Consider the following 17,231-nt stretch of genomic DNA (forward strand, 5'->3'; position numbering starts at 1 on the left):
TGTTGAGGATGGGACTTGTAGTTTTGCAACAGCTGGAGGTATGCTAATTGCATATCCCTGCCATAGGGGATAGTGCTGTTTGGTTTGTGCCTGACATTGACACAATTTCTTTACCTGTTACTAGTCACCGTGGGTTTTGTTTTATCCAATTGGTAACCAGGTGTTTTTATTCTGTGTATGTACTAAAAACTCTTTTTACCTAATACTAATTTTCTTCTGTTTTATTTCTATTTTTTTTTTCTTAGTACAAAGTCCTGATGGCTTTCCTGGTTATGTAAGTATTAAACATGCTGCCAGGTTTCATTTTTCCATATGAAAAGGTTGACAGTGTCTTAGATTATTGATGAAATTTTACCCTTTTAGAAATATAAAGAAAATAAGCAATATACCCTCACAGGCCACTTTGAGGCACACCTGATCAATTGCTTGGTAACACAAATTGCTAATCAGCCAATCACATGGCAGCAACTCAATGCATATAGATGTGGTGAAGACAAATTGCTGAAGTTCAATCTGAGCATCAGAATGGGGATAAGAGGGGTTTTAAGTGACTTTGAAAGTGGCATGGTTGTTGGTGTCAGACAGGCTAGTCTGAGTATTTTAAACTGCTGATATATTGAAATTTTCACACAACCATCTCTAGGGTTTACAGAGAATGGTCCGAAAATGAAAATATAAAGTGAGCAGCAGTTGTGGGGAGGAAAAATGCCTTGTCAGGAGAATGGGCAGACTGGTAAGAGATGATTAGAAAGGCAACTAACTCAAATCGCCACTCGTTATAACCAAGGTGTGCCGAATACCTCTCTGATATATCTCCTTGAAAGCATAACACATCTGCCGCTGAAGCCCATCTGCTTCAAGGTTCGAAGACCACACCGGGTGCAACTCCTGTCAGCTAAGAACAGAAAACTGAGGCTACAGTTCGCACAGGCTTGCCAAAATTGGACAATAGAATAGGAAAAACATTGCCTGGTCTAATTCTTGATTTCAGATTACATTCTATCAACGGTTCAGGCGGCTGCTGCTGGTGTAATGGTGTGGGCGATTCCTCCCCTGCATCAGATAACCCCCTAGAAGTGCTCCCCCGGGGGGGGGGGGGGGGTTCCTTGCAGTTGCGCGAATGCCAGACTCTGCCCTACGCCCCCGGCACCCGCGTCATTGCATTTGGTGGTGGGAGCTAGAGAGGGGGACAACTCATCCCTGGTGAGAAGATGAAGGAACTCGGGTAAGTAAAACCGGGAGGGGGCTGCTGGGGGCAGGTGACTGCCAGGTGCTTTCACCTTAATGAATAGTATGCATTAAGGTGAAAAAACCCGAGGGTTTGCAACCCCTTTAAACTATGAAGGGTTAAATGTGAACCCCAGCCTTCTCTTTTTGTCTTGCACAGTTATACAGGCTTCTCCTTGTCCTTTAAAGAAATTGCTCTGCTCTGATTTCATTGCATACCGTGAACTTCTCAAAGTGTGTATTAGAAACTCCAGCAAGTAACACGGAGCCCTCCCTTTTGCTGGCAGGAGAACATCCAGCATTAGCTACACTTTTGCCCACTACCTTGCTCTCTGTGGACACCCCTTTATTCATTGGATTTCAGATCTTTCAATCATAAAGGCTCGGCGTCGTATGTAAACATTACTTGGCCACCATTCACATCAGCACGAATTGACAGGTCTAATTGCAGGGTATTGCTGGCAATGGCACTGTCCCAATCGGTGTGACGCCGGCTTTGCCGCGCTTCACTCATTTCCAAAAGTAGTTCTTGCACTACTTTTGGCGACTTTGGGGGCGATTTCAATAGACATCTGTGCGTGAACCCGCACAGATGTCTTTCAAATCGGCCCTGAACTCACACTGAAATGCAGGTTTGAAACCGTGTAGGTTCAGCTGAACTCTCGCGATTTTCAAACCCACATTCAGTGTGAACAGGGGAGAAGGGTGGTTTGCATGCAAATTAAGTCTTGGTCATGCCCACTCCTCCAGTCTGACATTCGCTGTCTGTTCTGGACCCTCCCTTTAGCCATGATCTGCCTGTGTTCCATCAGATTAGATGATCCCTCAAATCTTGTAACGGAAGTGACGTCCTATCAGGGCCATCTTGTTACACCCCGTAATTTAAATAAAATATTTTTTAGCATTTTGTTGTAGGCGTTATTTAAAGTTCAAAATGAATTATGCCTTCAATTATTTAAAATGTAATCTACTGTAATTATAAGACAAATTAGTCCAGTTATGGTTTTTAAAATATTGCTGAGGTCATTGCTTTAAATCTTTTGTATTGGTGTCTCACAGCATGCACAGCAGAAAGCATTCCTCCTAATTCATGCTGATAAAACGTGGGTTATAATTGTATGGCCCCGTCATGTTAACATGATAACTGATAATACTGAACTAAACATAGAGTAGTACACTATGGAGTATATCTTGCATTGATAAATGTCAGTGAAAATATCAGATAATCCAGTGTAACTTTATAGATTACCTGAAGATAAATTACTTATTAGAATGACAGTTTAATGTATCTAAGATCAAAATTTAAAATCCTAAATTCTCTCATCCCTGCTACAGCCCCAGAGATATTGACCATGTGTGGCTGGCATTCCCTGCACATAGCAAAGGACATCACTATATAGTCACTACTCAGACCAGTAACTAATCAAAATTACAAATGTTCGGCAGGTAATGGTTCACTTGCACTTACTGGCCACACGTTGGGTACACATGTTCAATTGCTTGGAAATACAAATTGCTAATCGGCCAATCACATGACAGCAACTCAGTGCATTTAGGCATCGAGACCTGGTAAAGATTTGTTCAAACTGAGCATCAGAAAGGGGATTTAAGTGACCAGTGAGCGACAGTTGTGTAGGAGAACATGTCTTGTTGATGTCGATGGGCAGACTGGTGCGAGATGATAGAAGGGCAACAGCAACTCAAATAACCATTTGTTGCAATCAAGGTATGCAGAATACCTTGTCTGAATACAAAACACATCGAACCTTGAAGCAGATGGGCTACAGCAGCAGAAGACCACACCGGGTGCCACTCCTGCCAGCTAAGAACAGGAAACTGAGACTACAATTTGCACAGGTTGACCAAAATTGGACAATAGAATATTGGAAAAACATTGCCTGGTCTGAATCTCCATATCAGCTGCGACTTTCAGATGGCAGGGTCAGAATTTGGCATAAACATGAAAGCATAAATCCATCCTACCTTTTTATCGACTATTCAGGCTGATGGTGTGGGGACTATTTTCTTGGCACACTTTGGGCCCCTTGGTACCAATTGAACATCACTTAAACACCATGGCCTACCCTGAGTATTGTTGCTGACCATGTCCATCCCTTTTACTACAGTGTACCCATCTTCTGATGGCTACTTCCTGCAGGATAATGCACCTTGTCAAAGCTTATTCATCTGTAGCTGGTTTCTTGAACATGACAATGATTTCATTGTACTCCAATGGCCTCCAGTCACCAGATCTCAAGCTAATAGAGCACCTTTGGGATGGTGGCTAGGGAGATTTGCATCATGGATGTGCAGCCGACAAATCTGCTGCAACTGCGTGATGCTAGTGTGTGAATATGGATCAAAATCTGAGGGAATGTTTCCAATACTTTGTTGAATCTATGCCATGAAGACAAAAGGGGGGCCAACCCGGTACTTGCAAGGTGTACCTTTTTATAAATTGGACAGTGAGCGTATATGTGCAATAGGTTTCAAGTATGCATTTATTGGGATAGAGATTTGGTGTGTGGGGTTTATTTATTTTTTTATTGTATTTGTGCATTTGTTTGGTAGTTCTGGTCTCCATTTTTTGCTTTGTGGACTGGGTTTGCCAGTTTGGTGCCATATAACCTTTCATACTGATGAGATTGAGACTGCTGACCATATCAAACTAATTTTTATGATTCCTACTTTATTTTTTTTTCCCTACACCAGCATGTCAGTTGAATACTAAATTAAAGCTATGGCCGGTATGATGTCCAAGAACTCAAGGGTGCTTGTACTTCATACCCGCAAGTATCCTCCAAAAACCCTCTGTGTCCTCTAAAGTTACAGTCCAAGTGCCAGGCTGTTCTTGTTAGGCAGAGCTTCAGCTCTTTCAGTGCAGTTATGCAGGCTTGCCTGCATCCTCTTCTCCACACATTACTGTTTATGCTTGTGAGGCAACCTATCATTGTGAAAAGCCAATTGGAATGCGTGGAAGGATCAGAGTTTTGTCTGAGAACAGCCTGGCATTTGGGAGGCAAACTAGAGGATGCTAAAAGCTGCTGCAGGTATGTACCTCTGGGTGCATGCTCTGCATACCAGTCAACAAGTTTTCTGTATTCTTAGGGTTCATGCACACTGCAGCTCAAAAAGCTGCTCTTGCGGGCATTTGAGCTTGGGCGTCTCCTCGTAAGCTCATCTCAAACATGAGTTTGGGTTTATTTTTCTGCCTGTAAGAGCATATGCCTGTAAACTCCTGAAAAAGCCATAGTGTGCATGGACACATTGGCTAACAGAGAAGGGTGTTTCCAGACAGAAAAAAATAAGCGCTCTAAAGGCTGTACAAGGCTGCTTCTTTGGAGCTCCAGTGTGTATGAGCCCTTTAAAGGAATAGTCTTTAAAATCTGTGTAAAGGGAATAGTAGAAGAATATAGGTTAGTACAAAAACATACGTTTGACGCCTTGGGTATTGTCAACAGCATTTTTTCCACCCACTTATTTTATTAAACAATGTCACTTTATTTTATTTTAGACACAGAAAAATCTGCTGATGAACACTCTTCATAAACTTCATGACAAATTAGCAAAGACCGCAGGTAATGCATATAAGTTTACATTCTATGTTGTGCATTTACTTTTCAGTGGATCCCACAAAAGTAAGAGTACATTCTTTTTCTGAAAAGGATGCTTTTTGATCCGTTTGGAGATCATGTACATTTGTAGCCATATAATGGAACACACGCATTGTGGAGCAGTAACCTAAAAAGGTTGGACATCTGTATGTTCTGGATTGACGGCTCAAACATACTTTCTTAGGAAGGGTTGCTTTGTCCAGTATTCCCTCTAAGGTGGCTGTTTTTAGTGTCTGCAGAAGTGTGAATTGCAACCTTACACTGAAGTGGAAAAAGAACATTCAGCAAAAGTAGACCAATTTGTCAGAACAACCCTTGTAAAATCAGAGGGGAAAATGTACACCACTTTGACCTCGTTAATTTGGGCCGATTTAAAATCTTACATACCGTATTTATCGGCGTATAACGCTTACTTTTTTTCCCCTTAAAATCGGGGAAATCGTGGGTGCGTGTTTTATACGCCGATCCCCGCTGATTGTGAGCAGAGCGAGCACCGTCGACCTACACAATGCCGAGTACACTCGGCTAGTCTCTGCTCTGCTCAGTCACGCCCAGTCCTGCTTTTGGACCTGTGTTATGTCCATCATAGGGGCGGGACTGGGCCGCCGGCATACACAAAGCAGAGTACAATTGGCTAGTCTCGGCTCCGCTCAGGCACGTGGGAGGGACTGCGAGAGTAGCAGAGTACACTCAGCTTTGTTTGTCGGCTCTGCTCCCAATCAGCGGAGATCAGCGACCATTTTAAATTCCTGCAATGAAGCTGCAAAGGGACGCAAGGCTGCAAAGAGGGGCATTTAAATGTCATTTTTTTTTTCTTTAAAATTCCCTCCTAAACTTGGAGTGCGTGTTATACGCTGATAAATACGGTAGTACTTTAATATTTACTACATGCAGATAGCTATCCCATATGCATGTGATTTTTAGAGGCTCATTAGGTGTCATTAACCTGAATACCAGGGAGAGTAGATTATGCACACTACAGATTCACTCAGAGGAGAAACTCGCACCTTTTCTCTTTCGTTCGGACACAGAGCCTCCTTAATCTTGACCATTGGGTTATATTGCCTCCACCGGAGTAGGACTAGGCAGAACAAAAAACAGCTGCTTTTGCTTTTTGTCTGTCTTCCATGCATTTTCTCCTGGAAAATCTACAATCAAATGCTGGGCTGGATAATCTAGATCCAGTGGTCTCCCCAGTCCAGCCAACGCATGCAGACCGCAGCTACGCGCTAGGTCGGTCACGACATAGCCTCAACGGACGAAGGCTGAACGTCTCTCAGGGTCACATACAAATGGGCTCTTGTCCGAGTTGCAGTGGTCACTTGGCTGATAGCCCCCCTGCTTCGGTGACTAAATTCTGTCTGGAGGGTCACCTGCACCATTCCCCTTCTGGATGTTGTGTATCCTGCCCTGGCAGTATGGGAGGGGGGGTTCCAGTGCAGAGTGCAGCGGAGACACCTAGGTGCATACCCTGCTGTGTGAGGTAGTTTGCAGTTTGGGAGTCCCAGTGCAGAGTGCACAGTGGTGTCCCGTTAAATGTTCACACTGCCTAGAGGAGTACAGTACCTTTTTTTTGGAGGGGGGTGCCTTCAACATCGCTGCAGAGGGTGCAACGATGTTGAAGGCACAGATGATCCTGGCAGCATGCTTCAGCACGTCAAAAGGCTGGCGGCCATGCTTGGGAAGTATGATGACATCACAGCGGCCATTTCCCCTTTGGCTGTTCTCTAGCCAGTGGCCATGTTTCTGTAGCCGATGACACCAGTGGCCATTTTTCCATAGTCTAGTGAGACGCTAGAGAGGGCTGAAGCCTCGTGGAGATGCCAGGGCTCCTCTTCTCTTCCTGTCTGGGATGGATGAAATAGATTACGACCATTGGTGTTTGCTGGGTCCAAATTATGGCACTCTTCTGGCTGGGAGGGTCCTTGTGTATCTCCCTCTGCTGATAGATACCCTGGCCATTGGGGGGTGTCCCTTGGTAGTGCCAAAAATTCCCCTGTACTACAGGGTTGTCTTTCCTATGGAGTCTCAGGAATCTAAAGATGGAGAATGTGGCTGTGTCCTTTGGTACGCATAAGTCTCCTCGCACACCAAAGGTGTTTCCTTATCTGCCTTATTTTGATTGGTTGTTCCCATTCATTTAACGGTAAACCTAAGTTGTCCTTTGTGATCCCCAAGCATTTCTTAGTACGACATCCCTTTTGAAGAATCACTTTTAACAAAGTGGACCCTCCTGTTTCCAGGTTAAATAAAGCAACTATGATCCCAATAGAAGAATCTCCATCCTTTTAAGGACCTGGCTGACAGGAAAGCGGAGGCTGTGGCACGCAGCATGTTGACTATGGCTGGTTCGACATTATGACCCATCCTGGCCTTGGTCCTGGACCCTAACTGAATGGGCCAAGCTTTCGCGCAAAGGTCTGGGTTCCTGCTGCTTATTGATTTAGTGGACCAGTTGGTCCATGAGCTGCAGTATATTTGTGATGCAGTTCCTGTGCTGTCCAAGCTTTCTGTTTCAGCGGTGGTGATTAGATGTGTGCTGTGGCTTAAGAATTGTTCGGCAGACCAGTCCTCTTAAAAATAAAAATAAAATAAAAAAACTCATTGTTCTGCCCTTACCCTGGAAGACATCATTAAGGGTGTCACGGGAGGGAAGAGTACCTTCCTGCTTCAATCTAGGAAAGCGGGGGGGGGGGGACTTCCTTCTCGGCCCATAAACTGTTTTTCCGGGCTCCTGGGACTGCAGATAAAGGAAACCGATCTCAAGTCTTCCCTGGGATGTTCCAAGCAATCTTGGTCTGGTAAGCCTAGAGCAGGCTTCTCTGAATCTACTGGCAAGACTCCTTCAGCATGGAGGTCTGCCCTCACCAATTGCTGGGGTGGGGGGGACATCTTTGATGGTTTCCAGATTCATGGACCTACTTCATGAGCATCAAGGGGGTCCATGAATTGAACCTTTTGGGGGTACCAAAGAAGGGTGACAGTTTGTCCACTTCGGGGGGGCCCTGTGTCTTGTGTGGGTATAATTTCTGTAAGGTTCGGGTGATGTCCAAACTACCCAAGGTCCCCTCTAGCCCCCGTCCAGGAAATTGGGTTACCTGGGTCCGACTCTTTAGTGAATGCTGACTAGGTTAGTAGTTTTTCTTCTCAAATGTCTGCCCCTTCAGCAGGTACAGTAAACGTCTCTTGGAAGCTACCTCTCAAAGAGGACCAGTTGTACTGAGGGCTGAGCTTCCATCCTGGTTTACAGTAACTGGTTTTAATAGCCTAGCCATTAAAAAGCCAGGTACGTTGAGTGAGTGTCAGGATCAGTAAGATATACCATCGTACGTGGAAAGCATACATTTTTTTTTTTTGTGCGAGTCAATTGGCATTCATCCTCGATCCTTTTCTGTGGCTCAGATCTTGGCTTTACTTCAACGGGGCGTTGAGCAGAAGTTGGCCTTGAGTACCAATAAGGGCCAGGTGTCTCTTTAGCAGTCTTCTTTCAGAGAACCCCCTGACCACTCACTCTTTAGTTTGTACCTTCATTAAAGCAATCCGGGATGTGGCTCCACCTGTACGGTCTCTTTTGCCTCCATGGGATTTAAACTTGGTACCATCTGTTCTCCAGAAACCTCCATTCGAGAATATTTGGGTGATTTCCCTTACCTAAGTTGTCCCAAAAGGTGGAATTCTTGGTGGCTATTACCTCGGCCCACAGGGTTTCGTAGTCCCTATTTAGTAATCCATAGGGATAAAGTGATCCTTTGTCCCTGTCCATTTCTGCCCAAGGTTGTCTCTGACTTCCATTAGAGGACATTGTGTTGCCGTCCTTGTGTCCCAAGCCGGATCATCCCAAGGAATTTGCTTTGCATATCTTGGATGTGGTTTGTGCGATTCAGGTGTACCTGGCAGCCACCGAGTCCTTCCAGAGGTCAGACTGACTCTTTTTGTTACATAGGGACCAAGGAAAGGGCTGGCCACTTCCTCGGTTACCATCTCCAGACAGACTGTGACTCAGGCCTTCTATTATCAGTCAGGTTCCTCCTTTCCCTGTCAGGGCGCATTCTACTCGGGCGCTAGGTACTTCTTGGGTCTTCCGTCATCAAGCTTCAATATCGCAGGTTTGTAAGGCGGCCACTTGGTCGTCAGTGCATACCTTCATGAAATTCTATAAAGTATATATTTTGGCATGTGCGGATGCTTCTTTTGGACGCAAGGTTTTGCAGCCTGCTGTTTTAAGAGGGGCATTCCCTCGAGGGTTTTTTTTTTTTTTTTTTTTTTTTTAAAACTTCAGTTTCGGCTTCTGTGACCTGGTTTAGGGCTCTTGTGGTTAGCCTTAGGTTATATGCCCACCCCTCATTTTTCTTTAGAACTGCTTTTGGACGTCCAAATGGTCAAGATTATGGAGGTGCTGTGTCTGTCAAGCAAAAAGAAAATGTGATTTTTGTACTGGTGTAAAATTCATTTACTTAAGTTAATTGACGGACACCGCACCCACCCCTCTATGGAGTTTTTGATACTTCTATTACTGCTTGCTACTAAACTGAATATCTAGCCAGGTGTTGTGTTGTTTTGTTTATTTTTTGCCTAGTCATACTCCTGCGTATGAGAGATAACCCAATGGTCAAGATTAACCACTTAAGGACCGAGCCCCTTTAACCACTTGCTTACTGGGCGCTTAAACACCCTTCCTGCCCAGACCAATTTTCAGCTTTCGGTGCTCTCACACTTTGACAATTACTCAGTCATGCAACACTGTACCCAAATGAATTTTTTTGTCCTTTTTTTTTCCCACAAATAGAGCTTTCTTTTGGTGCTATTTGATCACCTCTGGGGTTTTTATTTTTTGCGCTATAAATGGAAAAAGGCATATTTCTTTGTTTCTGTGACAGAATTATGCAAATTAATTTTTCTTTATAAATTTTGGCCACAATTTTATACTGCTACATATCTTTGGTAAAAATAACCCAAATTAGTGGATATTATTTGGTCTTTGTGAAAGTTAGTCTACAAGCTGTGGTGCGAATCGCACAAAATTGATCACATTTGATGTACTGGTGGCCTATCTCGCTTCTTGTGACCCGAACAAGTCAGGAAAGTACAAAAAACCCACAAATGACCCCTTTTTGGAAAGTAGACATTCCAAGGTATTTAGTAAGAGGCATGGTGAGCTTTTTGATGTCATTTTTTTCCCCACAATTCTTTGCAATATTAAGATTTTTCATTTTTTTTTTTTTTTTTCCACAAAATTGTCATTGTAATAGGTTATTTCTCTCACATGACATGTGTATACCACAAATGACACCCCTAAAAAAAAATTCTGCTACTCCTCCTGAGTATTCCAATACCACATGTGTGGGACTTTTTCACAGCCTGGCCACAGAGAGGCTCAACATGCAGGGAGCGCTATCAGGTGTTGTAGGAGCATAAATTACACATCTAACTTGTTGACTACCTATTACACTTTTGAAGGCCCTGGAGCACCAGGACAATGACACGTGACACTGATGACAGATGGCACTGATACGTGGCACTGGGGACACGTGGCCACTTTTTTAACTTTATTTATTTTATTTTTTTTACACTTACGGCCGCTGCAGCCGTTCATCTCTCCCCTCTCACACGCTGTCTGTGTGAGGAGGGAGAGCGGCGCTGAGAGATGATCTCATATGTTTACATATGGGATCATCTCACATTGGACACGCCGATCGCGCTGTGATTGGGCGTTTACAGCGATCTGTTTTTGCCTGTCTCCGGGGGACACGGGGAAACACATAACTTCCCCGATGCGCGTATTGCGGCAGTAAACAGGACGTCCAGGGACGGCCTCCCGGACGAAAGCGTCCGCTCTTCGGCCGTCATTCGGCTATAGGGCGGGCGGGAAGAGGTTAAAATTTGTTGTTTACATGTTACGTTTTTTGGTAGAAAATTACTTGGAACCCCCCAAACATACTACTCGTCGTGTCGTCATCCCCCCCGAGAATAAAATGGTGGTCGTTGCAATATTTTGTCGCACCGTATTTGCGGTCTTGCAAGCGCACTTTTTTTGGAAAAAATTATTATTTTTCTTTACGAAATAAGCCCACAGTAAAGTTAGCCCATTTTTTTTTTTTTTTTTGAATTGTGAAAGATAATGTTACGCCGAGTAAATTGATACCTAACATGTCACGCTTCAATATTGCTCCCGCTCGTGGAATAGCGACACCCTTTTTTTTTTTTTTTTTTTTTTACCCTTAATCTCCATAGGCCACGTTTAAAATAATTTCTACAGGTTGCGTGTTTTGAGTTAGAGGAGATCTAGGGCTAGAATTATTGCTTTCACTCTACCGATCCCGGCGAAGCCTCACGTGTGGTTTGAACATCGTTTTCACATGCGGGCGCTATTCACGTATGCGTTCACTTCTGCACTCAAGCTTGGCGGGATGGGGCTTTTTTTTTTTTTCTTTTCTTTTCTTTTCTTTTCCTTTAACTTTTTACCATCCCTTGTAATAGAAAGCATGACGGGACCTCTTAAATATGAGATCTGGGGTAAAAAAAGACCTCAGATCTCATATTTAAACTATGCAGTTAAAAAAATCCCTTAAGATCTGTGGGCGGAAGTGACACTTTGATGTCACTTCCACCCTGCAATGTGAAAGGATCTGATCGCCGCTGCTGCTGGCTCTGGTAAGCGGCGGAGGGCACCGTAGCGTGGTTGGAAGGGTACCCTCTCCCACCACAAGTGAAAGTGATCTTGCGGCGAATCTGCCGCAGAGACCACTTTTTATCTGTAAACCGACCATCGGCCGAAGAAGAGGATACTGGGGTTACTGCCATAACTATTTCTCTTCAAAGTTAGGACATATATTGGCATGCGGCGGCCCATAAGTGGTTAAGGAGGTGCTGTGTCCGAACTCGAAGTGCCCGCCCCCCCCCCCAACAAAAAATAGATCCTGTTCCATTTAAAGTATAAACAGCACAGTGCTTGTCCTGTATAATTTTGTCCCTCTCTATCATATAAAATACCTGGCTAATCCTGCCTGGTTGTGCCCATCCCCCTGTAAACTGACCAGTTTCTTGGTGGCTGAGACCTGACAACGTGATCAGTTTACGTGCCTCCGTCATCCTGCAGCTCTCCTCTGTCCTCCCTTTTTTTTATTTATTTTTTTATTTTTTAGCACAGACCTTGGTGCACAATGTTATCTAAGGGATGGTACCATTAGAATACAATGGCTTTACAACCGCTTTGTTGGGCCGTTGTCAAGACTTGAGATGGCACACACACCAAAGAGTAAAGTTGCTGCCCAATATGATCAGCTCTACCTCAGAGCTGTGAGAATCTCTCATTCATTTGGAATGAAAATGACCAACAGATATTAATGTCTGAGTGTTTCAAAATCCAGTTAAATTCCTCCTTTTCGTTTAAAAATGTTTACATTTTTTTTTAAAGGTTTTTTTTTTTTTTTTCCAGGTTTAAAAATAAATAAATAAAAACATGAAATTACCATGTATCATTAACTATAAACAGTCTAGTGAGTGATCCATAAGGTAAAGTACAAAAACGATAACCATCCCAGCGCACTACTTAATTATCACAATAGAGCATCATCAAGGCATTGTTTCTTCCATATGGAAGACCTGTTAACGCTGTGTTAATACTAAGCAGTACGAAACAGCTCCCAGAAGGTGTTCAAACCTAGTATATAACCCGACTCAAACGTCAGTTGGCCATGGATTTTCCTCAAACTGAGTCCAGGCTAGGATGAGAAGGGAGGAAAGGTAACGGCACTGAGCGCCCCCAACAATCCCAACAGACTTCCGCACTAGGTTAGCTGGTAGTGCATGTTCAAATGCCTCTTCTTTTTAATTGTGCTACTACCTATGGAGAAGTACAGTGCGTAGTCTGTCAATTAAAAACTGTTCTTCAGCAATCCTTGATCGATGTACAAAAAACATAGGTGTGCAGTTTTCAATATTGCAGCCTTCTGTGTACAGGGTCTTTCAATTTTCTGTTAAGATGGAGTCAAGTTTTTATTTTATTTATGATTTTTTTTTTTTAAGAAAGGCAGATGGCTCGTCCTGGCTTTAACATTCAATTTTCCTGTGGCTCTACTACATTCAGTATTTTGGATTCCCTCAAATCATTTTGCTAAAGATAGATGTATATGTAAATTTCAAAGCTTACTTTTTTGGCTAGATGTTATATTCAGGTGTGTGTGTGTGGTGTGTGTTTTTTTTTTTTTTTTTTTTTTAATCCCATTGGGGAGACTTTCTATTCATGTCTGTCATGTAGACACTGCAGGAAATCAAAGGAAAATTAATTGAAAGTGAGGTAAATCTGGTCTTGGGCAGTTACCGGAGCAGTTTGGCCCAATTTAGAATGTTTCTCTTCTACTTTTAGTTCCAGTGAAAACTCATGCTATTAATATATTTATGGTTTAAAGTTGCTGTGTAAAAGTGTAGCGCTTCTCAAAGAATTTTAAACACCAAGCATAATAATACCTTCCTTATAAGTGCAAAATTATATAAATGTGTTCAGTGAAAAAGTCTCACTGTGAAAAAGTGTATACAACACATAAATTGCTACATAAATATTAATGGCTTATGTATTCGTGACTCAAAAAAGTGAAAAAAAAAAAAAATTTCTAAAGAATAATAATATTCCAGGAAGCAGAGAAGGAGGAAAAACTCAGTCCCAATAACAGTTCAGAGTCCTTTGTGTGTAATATCCTTCTATGATCCACAAGTGTGCAGGAAATATGTTACACCTCCTTTCAAAAACACTCGTGCAATAACCACGTGAAGATTCCCGTCACCAGGCGAATTGAACGCTTACCGGAATGATTGGATCCTCACAAATTTACATTTGGGGGATCATACAGACTTTTGCAACAATATGCAGGTTCTCACAGCAACCATATATCAAGGAGGACCCGTGTAGTGTGTACGGAGACTGGGCACTAAGGTATGTAAACACGTCTATGGATGTACTTGGCTGGAGTTAAAATCACCTTTCAACATTTGAAGTGATTGTTTATATTCGAGGTCCTCCTTGATATATGGTTGCTGTGAGAACCTGCATATTGTTGCAAAAGTCTGTATGATCCCCCAAATGTAAATTTGTGAGGATCCAATCATTCCGGTAAGCGTTCAATTCGCCTGGTGACGGGAATCTTCACGTGGTTATTGCACGAGTGTTTTTGAAAGGAGGTGTAACATTTCCTGCACACTTGTGGATCATAGAAGGATATTGCACACAAAGGACTGAACTGTGTTATTGGGACTGAGTTTTTCCTCCTTCTCTGCTTCCTGGAATATTATTATTCTTTAGAATTGTTTTTTTTTTTTTCACTTTTTTGAGTCACGAATACATGTTTATATAAGCCATTAATATTTATGTAGCAATTTATGTGTTTTATACACTTTTTCACAGTGAGACTTTTTCACTGAACACATTTATATAATTTTGCACTTGTAAGGAAGGTATTATTATGCTTGGTGTTTAAGATTCTTTGAGAAGCGCTACACTTTTACACAGCATCTGTTTACCTCTCACTTGATACCCCAGTGATGTGTTAGCAGCTCTCTTGCTTGTTTCTATATATATATTTATATATTTTTCTTTAAGAATAGCGCAGTGTTTTGTTACAAACATATTAATATATTTATGGTTTAAAGTTGCTGGTATTCATGTTTTTTCTGTTTCATCAATCTTTCAGGAGATTATATCTGTGGTGATGCAGAATTTGGTCGTATTTCCGTCCAGGAGGCAGCTGAATATTTACAGGTTGGTACTGTCCTAGTTCTCAGTTGCTACTGGCTGTTGACAGATAAAAGATCCATAATACTTTATATTGAAAAATTTAGACCTAGAGGTATCCATTTTGAAATGTAAAATTTGTATGCCTTGTAAAGCATACAGGGGAGTAGTCTACTTGTTTAAGGCATTGTAGTGAACCAGTTTGCCGGTAATCTGATGGTCCGAGAACCTCTGATGCCTAGGTTTGCTGTGTGTGTGTGTCTGTGATATTCTATCAAAGTATGTGCTTACTGTATCCTTTGGAATTTCATTTCTAATGCAGCTTAAATCTAAATTGAACAGGGTCTAGGTCAAGAATATATCGGTGAGTTTAACAACTCTTTGAGCTGGATTTTACAGTCTGGGAAAGATGTTGGAATAAAGTAAGTATATGATTTATTATAAACCTACATGCATAGTGTTACAAGCTTTCATGTGTATTGCAGGATACAAATTCAGACTGTTTCCTGCAGGAGGATTTGGACACTGGAAACTGTACCAATCTGACCCCTCCTTTTCCCAGCATGCCTAAGGTTTTTTTTTTTTCCCCTAGTGTCCTGGGAGGATGGACACATTTTAATTGTATACCACAGGACACAAATTACTTCACATATCTGTCTACTTGGGTTATGCTGCCATCTTCAGGTAAATGGATAGTGGCCAAAAAACGAGTATCCCTTCCCTGGCATAACCCCTTGCAGCTTAGTTGAGTCTCGGCTTTTAGATTACTTTGTGGTTGTCTGAGTTCCTTCAGTTCCCTTAATTCTTGGTAGTTATTAACACCCGATAGTCTAAAAGGTGGGCTTCAACTGGATCGGCCACCAAGGCCTGATGGCCAAGAGACGACTATACCTACAGTTATCTCCTGTATTTTGATAGAGGAGAAAAAGCAAGTGCATAGGATTAACTGTAAGCAAACGCCGAGAACCATTCATAAAAAGTCCATATTATTCATGGGCATAAGTCTATAACTTGTCAGGCACTCGATGGGTGAGCAAATGCTTAGGGCAAAGCTCTTCTGAGAGCGAAGCTAACTCTGTATTCAAAGGGGTAGTGCTGCAACTAACGATTATTTCCATAATCGATTAATCGGCCGATTATTTTTCGATTAATCGGATAAAATCATATTAAAAAAAAACGCACAATATGAAAAATAAACGCACAATGTAAAAATGAATCAATTATCAAATGTTGATCTATAAATTATACCACGTGATGAATATATATCTGAGTGCACAATGACTAAATAAAAAAGCCAATACTATTAAAAATATATATATGAAAGAACGCTTGTCACAATTGAATTTAAATTGTGCAGATACAATAATTAACAAGATTTGCACTTTGCACAGATTTTACAAAAACACACCCACTAATTTAATTTTAATTTTTGTATATTTTACATTTCCTGGGGTTATAAAACATCAGAGTAGAGCGCTTTTACTACCTGTATTTATAACATTGGTATACTGTTCCAACTTTTTGTTGCGAGCCTGGGGTAGTGGCAGCCCTCTTATATCCACCGTTCTTTTGCAGCTTATCCATAGCGCAAACCCCCTTTTTTCTGTTATCTGTCCAACTCCGCCCGCAAGTCTCCGCCAGCTTCAGTCCATACTTTTTCTCTGCCGCTAAAGAAATATCCTGCGCATGCGCTGTTAATAGCATTGAAGTGGCAGCTGACGGCGGCCCTTTACCGCGCATGCGTTTCAGTGATGGTGTAGTGTCATATTTTGCTGCCTATCACAGAATGCTACGGAAGTGACGTTGCCGCCAGAAATTGTGTACTGCGCATAGCGTTCCAAACACTCCTGCCGTGCGTTCCAACATAGTTTCGGCAATACGGTTCAGCGAAACCATCACATAATGTTACGGAAGTGATGTTACAGACAACACAAACACTGGGCCGTGCGTTACAACACTAATACTTCCCTTGTTACCTAGTATCATTATTTACCAACCATGCTGAGCTACGTGCCGTGTTAGGTTCTGCATTGCTGTTACTTGTAGTGCCTATCCTGAGCTACCTGCTTCAATGTTCAGTGTCCTCATCCTTATCCCTGTGCTTCAATGTGCAGTGTCCTCATCCTTATCCCCCTGCTTCAATGTTCAGTGTCCTCATCCCTATCCCCGGGCTTCAATGTTCAGTGTCCTTATCCCCCTGCTTCGATGAGCACACTGAACATTGAAGCTCGGGGATAGGGATGAGGACACTGAACATTGAAGCACGGGGATAGGGATGAGGACACTGAACATTGAAGCACAGGGATAGGGATGAGGACACTGAACATTGAAGCACAGGGATAAGGATGAGGACACTGAACATTGAAGCACAGGGATAAGGATGAGGACACTGAACATTGAAGCATGTAGCTCAGGATAGGCACTACAAGTCCCAGCAATGCAGAACCTAACACGGCAAGTAGCTCAGCATGGTTGGTAAATAATACTAGGTAACAAGAGAAGTATTAGTGTTGTAACGCATGGCCCAGTGTTTGTGTTTTCTGTAACGTCACTTCCGTAACATTATGTGATGGTTTCGCTGAACTGTATTGCCGAAACTATGTTGGAACGCACGGCGCGAGTGTTTGGAACGCTATGCGCAGTACGCAATTTCTGGCGGCAACGTC

At 42.5% G+C, this 17,231-nt stretch overlaps 1 protein-coding gene across 1 annotated transcript in view; it reads left to right on the top strand.

The window, feature by feature from the left end:
* Nucleotides 1-17,231, top strand: part of LEMD3 (LEM domain containing 3) — an 89,027-nt gene that overhangs the window by 15,722 nt on the left and 56,074 nt on the right. Inside the window, exons 2-5 of the mRNA XM_077469890.1 lie at nt 246-274; nt 4,742-4,805; nt 14,525-14,592; nt 14,908-14,987. Of these exons, the coding sequence (XP_077326016.1) occupies nt 246-274; nt 4,742-4,805; nt 14,525-14,592; nt 14,908-14,987 (241 nt within the window). The remainder of the gene's footprint in view (nt 1-245; nt 275-4,741; nt 4,806-14,524; nt 14,593-14,907; nt 14,988-17,231) is intronic.

The sequence above is a fragment of the Lithobates pipiens genome, unplaced genomic scaffold (assembly GCF_037356315.1).
Source record: "Lithobates pipiens isolate NorthernLeopardFrog02 unplaced genomic scaffold, aLitPip1_a1.2 Scaffold_8, whole genome shotgun sequence".
Lineage (NCBI taxonomy): Eukaryota > Metazoa > Chordata > Amphibia > Anura > Ranidae > Lithobates > Lithobates pipiens.